General features: G+C 44.1%; 1 protein-coding gene across 3 annotated transcripts in view; it reads left to right on the forward strand.

Annotated features, from left to right (window-relative positions):
* CYRIB (CYFIP related Rac1 interactor B) overlaps positions 1–14,635 on the forward strand; it is a 110,748-nt gene extending 96,113 nt beyond the window's left edge. For all 3 annotated transcript variants that reach the window (XM_054708345.1, XM_054708348.1, XM_054708347.1), the window contains 7 exons: positions 4,535–4,671; positions 5,905–5,982; positions 8,062–8,178; positions 9,592–9,671; positions 10,767–10,893; positions 12,342–12,412; positions 13,920–14,635. In XM_054708345.1, the coding sequence (XP_054564320.1) occupies positions 4,535–4,671; positions 5,905–5,982; positions 8,062–8,178; positions 9,592–9,671; positions 10,767–10,893; positions 12,342–12,412; positions 13,920–13,983 (674 nt within the window). In that variant the 3' untranslated portion in view covers positions 13,984–14,635. The remainder of the gene's footprint in view (positions 1–4,534; positions 4,672–5,904; positions 5,983–8,061; positions 8,179–9,591; positions 9,672–10,766; positions 10,894–12,341; positions 12,413–13,919) is intronic.
* Positions 14,636–16,804: the final 2,169 nt, after the last annotated feature.

Genomic DNA, 16,804 nt, shown 5'->3' on the forward strand with positions numbered 1-16,804 from the left:
TACAAAATCGGCCAAACCAGTCAGGCTTGCATGTTTTCTTACGTTTTATTTACTGGAATTGAATCGGGCTCCTGGTATGGGTTCCATCGTGGGTGCTGTGTTCCATTTCAGCAGAGGCATTTGGTAACACAGGTGATAAATAGCAAAGAGCATCACTGTCCATGCTGTCACCTGGAAGCTTTGAGCCTTCATCATGGGACTCTGGGCCCTCTGTAAAGTTACAAGCAAAATATACATTTAAGACCTGATGGCTTACTCCTCATGTCTTGTCCAGTAACCTGACCAGTAATGTTTTTAGTTTTCTTGCTTACAGGATGCATATCTTTGCTTGCATGTGATAGGAACTCAGTGTTTGTTGAATGAGTGTTGTACTAATGAATATACACATCTGCTATATCAAATGTGTGTTGGGTATTTAGGAGAAGCAATAAATGGATTTTAGGACTTTGGTGGCATAATGGCCTGTTTGAATTTTCGTTTCCTAGCTGTGTGGTCTTGGCCACATCGCTTAGATTCTCTGAACTTTAGTATCCTGTCTGGTCCTCCAGTCTGTTGAGTCTTCTGCTTTATGTCCACTAAACCTCTCTAGTCTTTTCTCTTCCTGCCTCACTGTTGAGCCAGAGATGAGGATAAACACCATAGACAACACACAGAGTACCACACACGCATCAAATGAGCATGGTCCTATAGAATCCTGCAATCTCAAGGAGAGGGTGGCTTGGCCTGCGTACTGCAGATAACCACGGGGTGCATTCCAGAAGAGGGACCTTTTTTTTTTTTTTTTTAAATATTTTATTGATTTTTTACAGAGAGGAAGAGAGAGGGATAGAGAGCCAGAAACATCAATGAGAGAGAAACATCGATCAGCTGCCTCCTGCACACACCCCACTGGGGATGTGCCCGCAACCATGGTACATGCCCTTGACCGGAATCGAACCTGGGACCCTTGAGTCCGCAGGCCGACGCTCTATCCACTGAGCCAAACCGGTTTTGGCCAGAAGAGGGACCTCGATCCCTTGTGGCTTATTTATGGAGGGACAGGAAAGGGGTCACTGAATAATTTGGAAGATACTGAGCTTTGTCCATAGCCCTTGCTGGCCTGGGAAACACCCTGTTCCTGGTAGTTGGTCTCAGGCCTTCCTGGTTGAGACATAACTTGAGGGAGGTTACGTGATCAGACAGTAGACAAACTGTGTTGTCTTTCCTCAGTCTTTCTCCCTCCTGTTCCAGGGACTTAGTACAGGGACCACCTCCAAAGGTCATAATGAGTGAGTTTATGCAACACGTTGAGTCCTTGTCACTGGGCTAAATGTACCAAAATCTATTAAAAGGGCCCAAAGTGCCCACAATAATTGTGGTCATGTCTGTTGGCTGCCTTAAATCCCCCACAGACCACATCCTTTGGGTTCCCTTCTGAGGATTCAGCGACTGGTCTTTGATAGTAGGTGGATGGCAGTTGGTGAGAATAAATGGCTCTTGTCTCTCAAGGGGAACTTTCTGCAGGGGCCTCCCCTTCTTGTCCTGAGCTTCAGCCATTCATAGAAGTTCTCAAGTTCATTGACCATCCCAGCTTGGTCATGCGACTTGAGTCCACCACTAGGGGGCAATGTCTCCCATCTACCAGAGTGATAGTGTGCTTTGAATGCTGAACTTAACCCTGAGACTTATAAAATCTAGTAAATGCAAAAATTTTTGTAACAGTCCAGTTTTTTTTAATAGTATTGGTGGGTGTGTTTTCTTAAGTGTATTTTTCTGCTCTCATCTCTCTCAAACTTTGCTTTCTACTTACATTAACGCTGGCATACGGAATGAATCTTGGGAGAAATAAACCATTTTTCAGAGCAGCCAAAAATGTTATTCCTCTTAATTGATTTTTCACATCCACATTGCAGCTCTGTGAGCCAGCCATAGGCCTACAGTCCATTCTCCACACTGCAGGTCAGGTGCAGAATGTAAATGCTAATCGGTAATGCCCCTGTTTACATAGTTTATCCAGGGATATCAGGATGACAAGGTCAGGATGCTTCATATGGCACACACAGTATAAGCATAGTAGAGGCCCGGTGCACAAATTGGAGCACATTAAAAGGAAATTAATTAGAAGAAATATTTTAATAGCACTATTAGCCCTTTCTCTATAATAGAAGTGTCAACCAAATTCATGTTCGACAATGACAGATAGAAACACACATGTGCGATTGGCGCCAGTGAGCGCTTTATATATATAAACTTGTTTAATTAGACCTGCTTTCTGATATAGCTAAACTTTTCCCAGCCCAGTGAAACACCCCAATTTCTCTTTCAGGTAATTGTCAGCAACTCAGCAGTAAATATCAACAGGAAGCAGATTATTATTGTAGATCTCGCAGGGAGAACAAAGGGTGAAATATTTGTAGACTACTATATATTTGACTATATTCTGAGCAGTGAGAGAACCTGAAGTCATTTTTAAGGTCCACCATTTCTTCTTTTCAGTCGGGTCAAGTTTCTAAACTTTGTAAACTCTGTTTTCCGGCTAATGAAAAGAAAATAGGATTCTACCGAGTCTCTATCTACCTACTCCAGGACTTCTGTGAGGATCAAATGAGATGAGGCATGGGAAAACGCTTCACAGACATTTGGTTAAAGTGTGAAATGTTTGCACCTGGCGATAGAGCAAGTCATATTCCTGGGCTGAAGAAACTACAAGGAGGCTAGTCACTAGGGAGAGGAAGCCGGGCGTTATCAGGCACCCACAGTGACTGTTTCCGGGCTGGGCTGGGCTGTGGGCCGCATTTTGTGCCATGGGGTCTCAGCAGCACTGGCTGCAGTTTGGTGGGGTGTCACTCTGGGATGGTGGCAGGGCCTGTGTCCCACTTGGGGGAAGCTGAGTGTTGCTTTGTAAATGGCCAGTGAGTGTCATGGCAGCTCCTGTGTTGAGCCTCTACCCTATGGTGGTCAGTGCATGTCTTAACGACCGGTTGGATTATTGGAGCGACACTTAGCATATTGGCCTTTTATATAGAGAGAGGTTGTTTTAATCTCCTCAACGCGCTCTATCCACCAGTATTGGTATTGCAGTGTGAGTACTATGTCATGCTCTGGCCCCGGCCCTGTCTGTTTGCACACTCTTCCTCATCCTTAGCAGACAATCCATTCTCAGCTCAGATGTCACTTACTCAGGGAGGTCTTTTTCTGAACTTCAACTAGGTGAGGTCCTATTTTTATATCTTTCCATTATACCAGGTATTTCTTCTTAACACACATCATAATTTCTTTCTTCTCTGTATAATCAGGCTCCATGTGACCATAGGGAGCTGACTATACCTTCATCTCTGTTTCCCCAGTGCCTGGCACATAGTAGGCAGTCAATATGTTTTTTGACTTAATGTAAAAAGAATACTATCTGCCATTTGGAGTTATTGTGTGGATGACAGATAATGTCTATGTAGTGTGTAGCCCAGTATCTGGCACATAATAGACACATAAGAAATATATACTGCTGGTAGTAACCAGAATAATATTTCATGAGGTTACAGGAGGCCAGGTAGAATGCTGCTTTATTTGAGAAACAGCTTAATATGGTGGAAAGATAGGGCTGTTTAGTCAGAAACACCTGGCATTTACTAGCTGCACCCTTGGGGTCTAATCTCTTTGAAATTCAGTTTATCCACGTGATACCCATGTCATAATTGATGCTGAAAGTTAAATGAGAGGTTGGGTTAAGCTCACTATGGGTGTTGGTTCACCATTAAGTCTTCATCAATAGTAGAGCTGATATTTTTTTAAGTTAAGGGTTGATGATCTAACGTAAATTCATTATCATTAAGAAATATTTGTTTATTGACCTGACACTTACTCATTAATTTCCGATCAACATCTGACTCTAAGCTGTAATCTAGCATTGTTTTTTGATTCTGTAATCTGTAACTAAATTAGTGTGATTTCTCTAACTTTATTGAATGAAATGCCACTATTTACATTTTTAAACACAGTATTAATTAACTTGGCATTCCAAAAGTAGCACTTATTTTAAAGGGACCATTTTTCTTAAACTCAGAAAGCTAATTATTAAATCAAAGATTTTGTTTCCTTTAGTAACTGAAAGAAAGCAGTTTCTGTTTATAAATAAGCAGCAAATTCAAAGTATGAGAAGTTGGTCCTTCGTTCATAGCCATGGACAGATTTGACCGTGTGGACATAGGGCCAATGTAGACGTTACTTGGCTATAGGTAACAATGACCATTTCATAACCGTCAACACTGCAGATTGGTAAATGTAGTATAAAGGGCGCTCTCTGATCCTGGTATTCAGATTACATTTTGCATTACTTTGAATTTGAGTTTATAGATTATAAAACTGAATTAGTCTCTAAGGTTTTTATTCTACCAAATAATGTCAATTTGTGTGATTGTATTTAGATGATCTGGATTTTAAAGAGAACTTACTTTCATGGGATTTGAAATCATAACATTTATAAATTGTTCACTTTCTAATTAACAAATATCAGGAGATTCAAACAACATTTAAATCTTTTTTTTTTTTTTTTCTTTAGAAGCAGCATTAAGAGGTCTTCTGGGAGCCTTGACAAGTACCCCATACTCTCCCACCCAGCACCTAGAGCGAGAGCAGGCTCTCGCTAAGCAGTTTGCAGAAATCCTTCACTTCACACTCCGGTTTGATGAACTCAAGGTAGGATTCCTGCTTGCCTTGACTATATGAAAGCACGAGTCCTTCATAGAGCACCAGGAGGGACGTGTGGAGACGTAGCTGAAATGTGCTTAGTGATGTCTGATGTCCTTAGCAAAAATGGAAAACTGGATATAAAAGTCATGGCAGGTCTTTTGATACATGCATAGCAAATTACCCAATATTCAGCCTTCATTTAACTTCATTTAAAAAAGTTCTCTGAAAGAATATTGACCTTTTCTGATATATTTTTTTTCCTTTCTGCTCACCTCCAGTTTATCTCAATTTTCTTTTATACAAAAATGTTAACCCCTCAGTTTACCTATCTATATGCCTACCTGTCTGCCTACCTCCACTGTTGGAGGAGTGTGTGTAGAAGCAAACACTAGCTCTCCCAGCAGGAGACTGACTTCCACATCACGCCCTGCACAGCAGCCAGCTGGGAGCAGACCCTGTGACATCTTAGGGCCTCAGATGCCTTGCCTGGGAAATGGAAGGGCAGGATTCCTAACTTCAGCCTTTTATGGTTAAATCTCAGACAACTGTTCTCTTTTATTAACACTTTGAGCACAGATGACTTACATACACAATTTTAGTCAGTCTGGAGATTGTCCTGTTGACCATGATGCTTGCTTCTGTTGTAATTCCAAAGCAAGTGCCTGCAGAGTTTTTCTTGTTTTCGTCTTGTGGTAATCCTATGTTTTGGCAAACCACCTTTTAGTATATTATGTGAAATTATCGAGAAAAAGAAGGGAAACTTACTGACCATGATTAAAAAACAATCTGTAGCCAAAACCGGTTTGGCTCAGTGGATAGAGCGTCGGCCTGCGGACTCAAGGGTCCCAGGTTCGATTCCGGTCAAGGGCATGTACCTTGGTTGCGGGCACATCCCCAGTAGTGGGTGTGCAAGAGGCAGCTGATCGATGTTTCTCTCTCATCGATGTTTCTAACTCTCTATCCCTCTCTCTTCCTCTCTGTAAAAAATCAATAAAATATATATAAAAAACTAAAAAACAATCTGTACATTTTATATGTTCATTGGGGACTAAGTGCATTGTGAACATGACTTATGTGCAAAAAAGCCATCTTGGTGATACCAGTTTTATTTGTTAAAGTGTTATTACAAATTAGGAATGCTACTTCACTAGTTAAAACTGTATTTAGTAGATTTTCACTTAATTTTTTCAGTATCATTTAATACCTACTCCATTTTTCTTTCTCAACTGTCTTCTTTAGATGACAAATCCTGCCATACAGAATGATTTCAGCTATTATAGAAGAACATTGAGTCGTATGCGGATTAATAACGTTCCAGTAAGTTAACACTTTGAACTAGGGGTGGTAATAATAACTCATCTCTCAGTTCAAGTTCTCCTTTTATTTGTTCGTTTGCTCATTCATTCTGATAAAATTAAAGCTAGTAGGTAAGCTGTGGGCAACCACAAGTGTGGGAAGGGAAGAAAGAGCAAAATGCAGGAAACCATATGGTATTGACCCCCCACACACACTTTTTCCCTTAAGTTCCTACGACTACAATAAAATTATTTTTTGTCTGCATGACATTGATACCGGATTTCTCTGTGTAGTCTCATTTTAACGACATAATAATTGTGAGTTGGCAGTTTTGAGTGTTTTGTCCCCATATTCCTCGAATGGAAGACTCCGGGGAGGAACCGGTCTGGGAGAGAAGTGGGTACTGATGCTGGCAGAGGGGAGAGCGTGGCCGCGGGTCTGGCTGGCCGAGGGAGTGGCTTCTGCGCCTGCTCCTGCCTAGCCAAGCGCCGCTTCTGCTTCTTCGGGCTCGTGAGCCTCTGGACTCCTCCTCCTCTTAGCTGTTTCATACCCTTTCTCCCGCCAAGGAGTCAGATGTCTGTCACCAGTAAAACCTTAAATTTGAAGAAATATTATCTTTTTCTCGATATATTGAGGGCCTACCTTGTGTGAAAAATAGGGAAATTTCTAGGATCAGCCCTGGCCTCTAGTAGATGGTTTAATAAAGAAATACTGCATAAATATGTAAAGATGCTGAGTGGCATCAGAGGTTAAAAACACCAAAGGACACCATTTTTTTTCTTCTTCTTCATTGATGAGTGTTTTGTGAGGTGGTTGCTCCTCAGGTCCTGGGTTGGGGGACGATCCCTTTTCCAAGAAGCAGCTGTGCCTTGCATCGGTTAGATTTTGCATAGCCCAGTTCCTGCTGTGAGACTACCGTATCACCTGTAAATAAAGTAAAAGCACCACACTCAGTGCTCTGTGAGAGCCATCACTCAGGGCCAGAGACATCAGTCACCTTGTACTGCCGTTTGCCGTCAATAGTTATAAATCAGTCCGTTAATAGTTATAAGTCAATCTGTCAATAGTTGTAAGTCAGTCCGGTCCTTGTTGAGTGAAGCTTCTCTCCAAGCGCTTCCCTGTGTCATCTGCTAACTCTGCATCCCAGGTGGAAGCCCCCTCGCGCGCTCCTTTCGCAGTCGTTCTGTAGCCGGAGAACTCATTGCTGACCTGTGGTCTTTTTATTCTATGGTACACTCTGCCCACTGTCATCAGCTTGCTTTCTTTACAACACTGTTGTTGTCATTCCTTTTCTCTAATGTTTTACATGGTTCACCGTCACAGACAAGATGTTAGGCAGCATTTAACGCCCTCTACATCCCACCCCACCTTCCTCCCCAGCCTGTCTTCCACTAGTTGCTGCCTCTTAGTACCTGGAACACATTGAGTTGCATGGAATTACACATTGAGTTACATGGAATTACACATTGAGTTACGTGGAATTCCACTTCCAAGTCATTAGCGAGCATGCTCTTCCCTTCCATTGACTGGGTGAACCTGCCCAGCATCACCTCCAAAGCCCAACACGTCCATGAGTCCATTTTAGTTTCTTCCAGTCTAACTTAGTCTCTCTCACCCTCTCCATGCTATTGTGGATGCTGTGTGTTCCCAGTGGGGCAGGGTGCGATGTCAGTCACCTTCCTGTCTTCCATAGCATGTAGAGTAATCCCTGGTACCCAGAAGGCAGCCTGTCAATGTCCTATTTCATTGCTTAATATTTAAAATACAGGGTGGGGCAAAGTAGGTTTACATTTGTGAGTATGCAAAACAGAGCTTATTCTTGTATTATTATTAATGTGTTTTTTCTCATACGAACAACTGTAAACCTACTTTTGTCCCACTTCATATTTTTTAAAAGAGGTTATCTTTTATAAAAAATTTCTAGTCCTTTTTAATCTTTATTTTTGAAGACTACTTGAAGGTCTAAAATATAGTTTAAGAGTATTTATTAAGCTAATTTAGCAAGCATGAATGAGACAGCATTGCCAAAGCCCTTGTACAGATGAGACCCTATGTAATCATCTCTGAGCTGATGGCCAGGTGCTCTTATTTTCCATGCAGGCAGAAGGAGAAAACGAAGTAAACAATGAACTGGCAAATCGAATGTCTTTGTTTTATGCCGAGGCAACCCCGATGCTGAAAACCTTAAGTGATGCCACAACAAAATTTGTATCAGAGGTAAGCATTGCCGGAAGTTTCTCTGTGGTGCTGCTCTGCCTGTCTGCGCACACGATGACCCAGCACGTTCGAGACTGGGAATACCAGCTCTAAGCTGGGAGACTCCCAGATGTGTGCACCGAGTGCTGTCATGTGCACAAGGACCCACCTGTTTGCAGCCTCCCTCAGGGTGTATGGTTGACACCAGAATGGTTTTGTGACCAAACCAAACACTTGATTTTCCCCCAACCTTGCCCTTGGCCTAGTCTCCTGTCTCAGTTGAGAGTACCACTGTAGGCCAGCTGGTGTTGCTCAGTGGTTGAGGGCTGACCCACGCACCAAGAGATCAATGGTTCGATTCCCAGTCAGGGCACATGCCCAGGTTGAGGGCTTGATTCCTGCTAGAGGTTGTGCAGGAGGTAACTGATCGATGTTGATTCTCTCCCATTGATGTTTACCTCTCCCTTCTTCTCTCTAAAATCAATAAAAACACTTAAAAAAAAAGAGTGCCACTGTAAAGGCAGATCTTGTTTTATTATGCTTCACTTTACTGCACTTCACAAATGTTGCATTCTTTACAAATTGAAGGCAAGACCTCCCACCAGCCAAAAGATTATGACTCGCTTTATTGTGGTTGTCTGGAACTGAACCCGCACTATCTCTGAGGTCCGCCTATACACATAACTATGGCTTATTATCCTAAATTCCTTTATCTTCCCCCTCTATCCACTCCATCAGACAATCTTACTGGCTCCATTATAAATGCTGAGTCTGAAAACTGAACCCCTCTCTTGCTGCCTCTCCACATGAGCCCACCTCCCTCTCACCTGGATGACTGCATTCATGTTCTGACTGTTCTTATTCCCCTCTGGCCCATTGTACTCCTTTCTCCAAAGAGCAGCCAAGTCTTCTTAAAACAGAAACCTCATTTCCTTCCTCTGCTCAACATGTTTCCAGTGACTTCCCAGTTCCCTTGAGATGAAATCCACATAGTCCTGGCCTCCAGGCCCCGTCTGCACGCTGCGCTGTTTCCACCAGCCCGAGTGTACGCGCCTCTCAGGAGACAGGCCTCGGCTGCCTAGCTCAGTGGTTGGCAAACTCATTAGTCAACAGAGCCAAATTTTTTAAACTTAAACTATATAGGTAGGTACATTGTTATTAACTTAATTAGGGTACTCCTAAGCTGGCTTTTGCTAAACACTCAAGGGGCCAAAGAGCCGCATGTGGCTCGTGAGCCGCAGTTTGCCGACCACTGGCCTAGCTGGTAGCTGTATCCCCAGAGCTGAGAGCAGTACCTAGGATCTAGTGCATTTTTGACAAAATGAGTAGAAACCAAATATTTAAGTTGCCAATTTTTCATGTTAAGCTAGGTTTTAACTTACACCTATGTACTAATTCACTTTTACTCTTTTTGTTCTCCGTGCACCTTTACAGAATAAGAACTTACCCATAGAAAATACCACGGACTGTCTGAGCACCATGGCCAGCGTGTGCAGAGTCATGCTGGAAACGCCGTGAGTATCGTGTCAGCCGGTCTCTCACTAGCATACTCCTGTGGGATGGTTGTCCAGATGGGAACATGTCGTAATTGTAAGGTGGGAATTAAGGAGATCCCAGGTAACCAGTGTAATATCTGAGCAAAGTTAAAATAACTTGGCAGCTTCATGGAACTTCTGGTTAAGTGTTAGTCCAGTACAGGTGCCTGAGACCAGCCAGACTAACTCAGACTCTTCCTAATGGAGATTTTGTGGTGCTTTGGGGCGAAGGGGAGGAGTTTTAATGGTCTTTCGGTTTTGGTTTTATAAACATTCTCTCTCTATTCTTCTGCTAACCCCTTTTTCTCAGTCTGAGTCCTCAGTCTTCATTTTTTCACCACTTGCCTGAGTCCCCTACTGGGTTCTCTCACGCCGTTCAGGATGTCTGCCACATGTTGTCATAGGCAGAAAGTCTCCATCCCGCATTCCTGAATATATGTCTTACTAGATAACTTGTTTTTGTGGAGTTTTGCATTTTCCAAAGTACTATTATATATACCGCCTCCCAGGAAACCCTTAGGAAGCAAGAGGGCGTCTATTCACCCTCCTTCCTCTCCTCCTCCCTTAGGAGAGTGAGGCCTGGGGAGTGAAGGGACTTGTGCACAGTGACCGACCCCACATGTGCCTGGACCCTTCATCCCGGGCCAGAACTCTTTCTTCTGGGACAGGAGGCCTTTTATATAGACAAATGAGAGAATAATACAGTCAAATTTTAGGGAATTAAAATCCACTAATACAGTAATGTGTTTAGATAAATCAGCCCAGACACACTCGCTCTGTTAAGCTAGTGACTTTTTTCATCATATTGGTGATAACACTTATTCGCAAACTTTTACTTGGGGGCTACTTTGTGTTTCTCAAAAATGGTCTGATCTCTGCTAGCAGAATGGGCAGTGCACTCGGGTGCTGACTGCTCCGCACACCTGTCTGGGAGCGCCATTGCAGCGGGGAGGGGCGGCTTCGTGTTAGCACCGCTCACAGGTTAACAGTGTGTCTTCCAGCATCAGCTTGAGAGTTGGATCAGCGCAATCTTTTGTGACGAGCCTCATGCATCTTGTCCTCTCTGCCCTCCAGGGAATACAGAAGCAGGTTTACAAACGAAGAGACAGTGTCGTTCTGCTTGAGGGTAATGGTGGGCGTCATCATACTCTATGACCATGTACATCCAGTGGGAGCATTTGCTAAAACCTCAAAAATTGATGTAAGTGACCTTGTTTTATGTAATTCCCCAACTCGCCATAATAGAAAGCCGGAGGCTTTTTCACGTGAAGAGCCGGCAGGCGGCACCGTCACGGAGCCCGGGGTGCCAGTCTGGTCTGGGGGCCGTTGGCCTCCTCTGGCAGTGTCCCTACAGCCTGTGTACAGTGGGGGGAATGGCCGGAGGAGTGTTGTTATTTACAGCACGTCCTTGTAGGGAGACCGCACACTCCTTCTGCATATTGGGCAATATCAATAATCAGACATAAGAAAAACTGTATTGTGTCCTTTCATTCTCTTGACCAAAGGCCATTTCAAACAAAAGATTGATATCTAAACATGCAGGGTGGTGTAAAGGTAGACTTAGCTTTATAAGTACGCGAAACAGAGTTTATTCTTCCATTAATTATTAGTTAATTGCATTATTTTCCATGCGGACGATTGTAGGCCTATTTTGCCCACCTGTATGTGAAGCACCAGTAAAGGTGCTCCAGTGAATACAGTGCAGACCACACATCTTCCCACCTCCAGTCCTAGTCACCTGTGGCTCTGGCCTGGGTCCTCTGTTCTGTAACTTCTCGCCCTCTCACCTGTTCATCAGAATTATGACCAGGGCTGGCTGGGAATTGTCTTCCGGGTCCCTTTCCCAGCGGGGCAGGCTCTCAGCACCTCCTGTCTGGATTGCTGACTGCCTGCATTAGTGCCCATCGTGTGGAAAGAGAAGTGAGTTCACTTATTGAGTGTTTACGGTGTCCCAGGGATTTTTCACTTAATCTTTCACTTAATCTTTCATTTACCTCTGAAAATACTCCTAAGAGAAAGGAAGTTTAGGGAAATGAAATAATACAATGGCTCGTGAATGGTGAACAGAATTTGGGGATTTTGAGCCCACACGCCATGGTGTGTCTATCTGGAGAGCGCCTCCTTTCCTTGCGTGTGTGTGTGTGTGTGTGTCAGTGTGTGTGTGTGTGTGTCAGTGTGTGTGTGTGTGTGTGTGTGTGTGTGTGTGTGTGTGATCCTTTAAAAGGCCACTCAGCATCTTTAGGAAGTCCTTCCCTAGCTCACCCGGGTTTCTCATCAGTGTGGTGGCGCTTCAGGTTAACTGAGTTGGTTCTTAAAAGGTTTTGTTTGAAATGAATTTTTCCTGCTATGTGCTTGAATACAGACTTACAAAATACAAATAACTATGTGGGAAGTTAAAAGGACGCTCTAAGTATTATCTTAATCTTAACATATTTTTCTTATTAAATTTATGCTGTTCTGCAAAAAAAAACCAAAACGTGTTGTTTGACAAACAGAAAATAATAAGACTTGGGTAGATTTTTTTTTTCTGTTTGATTAATTACATTTGTAGTGTGAGTTCTGTGTTTGTGGTGCTAGTGTAAGGATTACTGTTTTGAAAGTCACGTTAGATGGAAAAAAGATGTTTCACCTTTTCTGTTTTCTCCTTAGATGAAAGGTTGTATCAAAGTTCTTAAGGACCAGCCTCCTAATAGTGTAGAAGGTCTTCTCAATGCTCTCAGGTGGGTGTATGTCCCTGCACATGTGGGTCGGAAAAGTGCATGTAAGAACATGTTTCAGAGAGTGAGGAGCTCAAGGCTGTGAACGTAAATGTTCAAGTTAGGAATGCAAAGCTCTCCTTCTTATTGGTAATTTTGCTTCAGCTGCCTAGTAAGCATATGTTTGTCTCTACCTCTCTAAGCATTTACCTGAGTGCAGATATGTCTTCAATTTTTAAATTGATTTGAAATAAACCTAACAGGAATAGAGATTAAATTTCTTTAATTCAGAGAGATGGTGTATGTGCCTGCTTAAAATGATACATTCCTATGTGAAATTCTTGTAAGCCAAATTGATAGAGCATTAAGTTCTGCCTGAGCTGTCTCCACAATATATCCCACGTTCAAGCCCTGGGAGCCTCTTTCCATTGCTCCTCGTCTGGTCCGAGCTTTGGTCACCTGGACCCCGTAACAGCACCCCACTTAGTCCCTCTGCAGCTCCTTCTGCTCCCTTGGCGCCAGAGTCACCCTTTCAGAACATCAGTGAGGTCACACATCGCTCCCCTGCTTCGTATCCTGCCCTGGCTCTCACTGCCCTCAGAATAACCTCCACACTCCTCCCTGCGGCCCGCAGCCTCTGGGCGGTCCCGGCACGGGCTCCCCTCCTTTGCAGCCAGGTTACCCTTCTGCGTGCAAGTATCTTATCATCGCTCTTCCTCTGCTTGCTTGTAAGCTCCTGGAGCCGCCTGGCACATAGTAGGCTTGCTTATTGGATTTCTGCTCTTACAGGAATCCTGTAGTGAATCTTCTCTTAAAATACGAACCACTTTTAGTGATTCTTTTTTAGATTCTTAATTTGTATTTAGAGCAAAACACCCCTGCCTGGAAATAAAGCGCCTGGAGAACTGAGATGTGGGATGTGGCAGGTAGAACTGGCCTGAGGATGAGTACGTGGAGCAGGGCCGCAGCCCTCTCTGTGAGGGAGCGAGGAAGCGGGGATCCAGGCTCTGTGGGCCACGTGGCCCTGTCCCAGCTCCTCAGCTCTGTGTTCGTAGTGAGAAGGTAGCCATAGGCCATGCTAAAGTGACTCATATGGCTGCGTTCCAGTACAACTGAAAACTCAGTTCGTATGATTTCCATGTTAACGTGAAGTATTACTTTTATTTTGATCCCCTCCCACCCCAACCATTTAAAAATGTAAGAGTATACTCAGCTCACAGGCCATACAAAAATAGGTAGTAGGTTGGATTTGGCTCAGAGGCTACAATTTTTCAACCCCTGAGTTAGAACAACAATAATTTTCCTCTGAGTGAGAAGTTACAGTCAATTGTTTACTTTAGAGTTTAACCAGATCTTCCCAACAGGGCAGTTCTAACAGTTTCCCAGCTGCTGGCTCTGCGTCTGGAAGGCGATGGGAGGGAAAGGCCTAACAGAGAAGGTGGCCTGGCCAGTCGCTCGGCTTGTCATAGAGCCGGATGCCGATGATGATGTGTGTTTTCTAATTCCCTACAATGGGTGTTTTTCCCGTTAGGTACACAACAAAACATTTGAACGATGAGACTACCTCCAAGCAAATCAAATCCATGCTGCAATGACACTCCGGAGCGAGCGCCTGCGGTGACTGCGGATGCACAGTTTTTAGTGATTGCAGTTACTCTCTCATTTACTCCCGCTTTATTTCTTCCCTCTGTCCCTCGGCCCTCTTTTTTAATCATGTTCTTGTTCTTAAGACTTCTTTTCTGTGCCAAAATCTGTCAAGCTATACCCTGGAGGGGTTGCCTTTCAGACAGGCCGCCTGAGGCAGCTAATCATGCATCGCATTGGGGTCTCCACTGAGAGAAATTCTGTGACTTGAACTAAATATTTTTAAATGTGGATTTTTTTTGAAAACTAATATTTAATATTGCTTCTCCTGCATGGCGAAACTGCCTACTCTGCTATTTAAAACCCTCAATGACTTTATTTTCTACTGCCGCTTTTTCCATGTGCAGCCAAATGAAAATGTTTAAATTAATTGTGTTGTACAGATGGTACCCAACACAAACTTTTTTTAAATTAGTAAGACTTTGGTTGAAAGTTTTAAGTTTGCATTTTGACCTTTTTGTAAGGATGTATGTTGTGTGTTTAACCTTTATTAACTAACGTTAAAACTGTGATGTGTGCGTAGAGTATTACGTATGCATGTTCATGTTTAAAGAATGGCTGTTGATGATAAAATAAAAGTCAGCTTTCATTTTTCTAAGTGTGGCCTGGTTTCCTGAGGTTTGTTTTCAGGCGTCCAGGGCTCTCTCATTGTATAGTTTCACGAAATGCACGTACACATTACACAATCTCCCTTCTGTTAGGAGAGCGCTGGGTCTTTTGAATAGTATTTTTCTTTAACCTTTTGCACTCGGATGTCGAGTTTGACTCGACATGGTTAGCATCGAGATTAAAATTACTCTTTGAATGTGTCAATAATTTGAAATATAAAAAAATCCAAATAAATAAGTTTGTATGAAAAGAAACTCCAGTTTTTTATTCTACTGCTGCGCTTTGTAAAATCTGGGGTATTTAAAAAATTAAATCCCGAGTAGAATAAAGGACTCGAGAAAAAAGCAAGCGAGTGCAAAGGGTTTAATATTGTCTGTGTGTACCCCATTTTCATTGCTTTCCTAAGCTTGCCGAGGGCAGTAAGACCAGCGACGATGGACTGCTACCCTGCTTCCCTCGTGTGGATGGAGTAACTGAAGGACGTCCACTCTTGCGTGGTCTGGTTTCCCAGGAGCGAGGGTGCAGCAGGACGAGAGGGGGAGGAAGAGCCTTCATGCTGGGAAGGGAGTGAGCGTGAGGGGCTTCCCAGGAGGAGCTGAAGGCCCTGATCCCCTGAAGGCGTGGGAGAAAACGAGCACGTTTGTCGTTCAAGGCCCTAAAACCTTACTTTGTGAATGTGCGGATGGGAGGCGCTGCCTAAAGGCTGTCCAGTCCACGCAGGCCGGTCCTTTAATGACAGAGTCCAAGCTCTGACACCATTAAAAGGGTTACCTGTGGACTCGGCTCCTGGAGGCTCTGGGCAGCCTCACTGTCCAGCACATGCTTGCCCATTCGCAGCCACCTCTGTGCTCGCTGTTGAGACTGTTGCACACCATGTCCCACGTCATGGCCCTGAGCCTGTCATCTTCCTCCCTCACACCCACCTGACCTTTCGAGGACCAGCCCTGGGGAGAGCATCCTCCAGGTCCTTCTGGGCCCTTCTGAGAGTATTGTCCTGGGTTAAAAGGTTTGCTCACCTGCAACCTGCAAATGCGACCTTACTGGGAAAGAGGTTTTGCAGCTGAAACTAAGGTTTGTAGTTCAGACCACCCTGGATTGGAGTGGTCCTAAATCTAACGGCAGCTCTGTAAGAGGAAGGAAGGGGACGGACACAGAGCAGGAGGCCACGGGAAGGTGAAGGCGGAGGCTGGTGCAGTGCAGCTACGAGCCAGGGAACCCAGAATGGCTGGCACCACCCGTCACAGGCCGGATTCTCCCTCAGCCTCAGCACCAAGCCTGCAGACACCTTGATTTCAAACTCTGTCTTCCAGGACTGAGAATAAATTCTGTCGCTTTAAGCCACTCATGGGAATTTGTTATGGCAGCCGGAGCAACTAGGACAGGTATCTCCACCAGCCCCCCTCAGTAATGTCTTTCAGGGTAATTTTTTTGATCCTCAGAACTCGAGGAGGGCCATGGGTGATGTTCCTTCCGCACCCTGAGGACCTTGTGCCATCCACAAATGTCAGGCAGGACAAGAGAACTCCTGAGTGGACAAATACAAACAAGAATGACACAGCCAGGACCAAGGGTCACCCTGCTGCCCTGCCACACGCCTGCGTGTTGGGGAGGACTGGAGAACCCTAACTCTGCACCGGGGTTCCCAGCTAGTCTGCGGGCCAGCCTGCCCAGACCGCCTGTGTCTGTGAACTAAAGCGTCTTCACGTTTTTAAAAGGTTGGGGGAAAAACAAACAATATTTCATGGCATGTGTAAAGTATATGCGATTCAAATTCTAATGTCCATAAATAAAATCTTTTTGGAGCACAGCCTCAATGGTTTATCATTTGGGGCTACTTTTGCGTCAGGATAGTAGGAAGGAACTCTTGTGATTGGGGCCATGTGGCCCTGAGGTGAAAATATTTACGATCTGGCCCTTCACAGAAAGTTTGCTGACCCTCCTCTAATGACAAGAGTAAGTTAATTTGAGAATCAAATGTCAATCTTTTATTAATTCTCACCTCAGGATATTTTTTCTGTCGATATTTTAGAGTGTGAAAGGGAGGGAAAGAGAGAGAGACATTGATTGGTTGCCTTCCACACTCGACCGGGGCCAGGGATTGAACCTGCAACCAAGGTATGTGTAAATTGAACCCGCAACCCTTTGGTGCATGGGTCGACGCTC

The sequence above is a fragment of the Eptesicus fuscus genome, chromosome 19 (genome assembly GCF_027574615.1).
Source record: "Eptesicus fuscus isolate TK198812 chromosome 19, DD_ASM_mEF_20220401, whole genome shotgun sequence".
Taxonomy (NCBI): domain Eukaryota; kingdom Metazoa; phylum Chordata; class Mammalia; order Chiroptera; family Vespertilionidae; genus Eptesicus; species Eptesicus fuscus.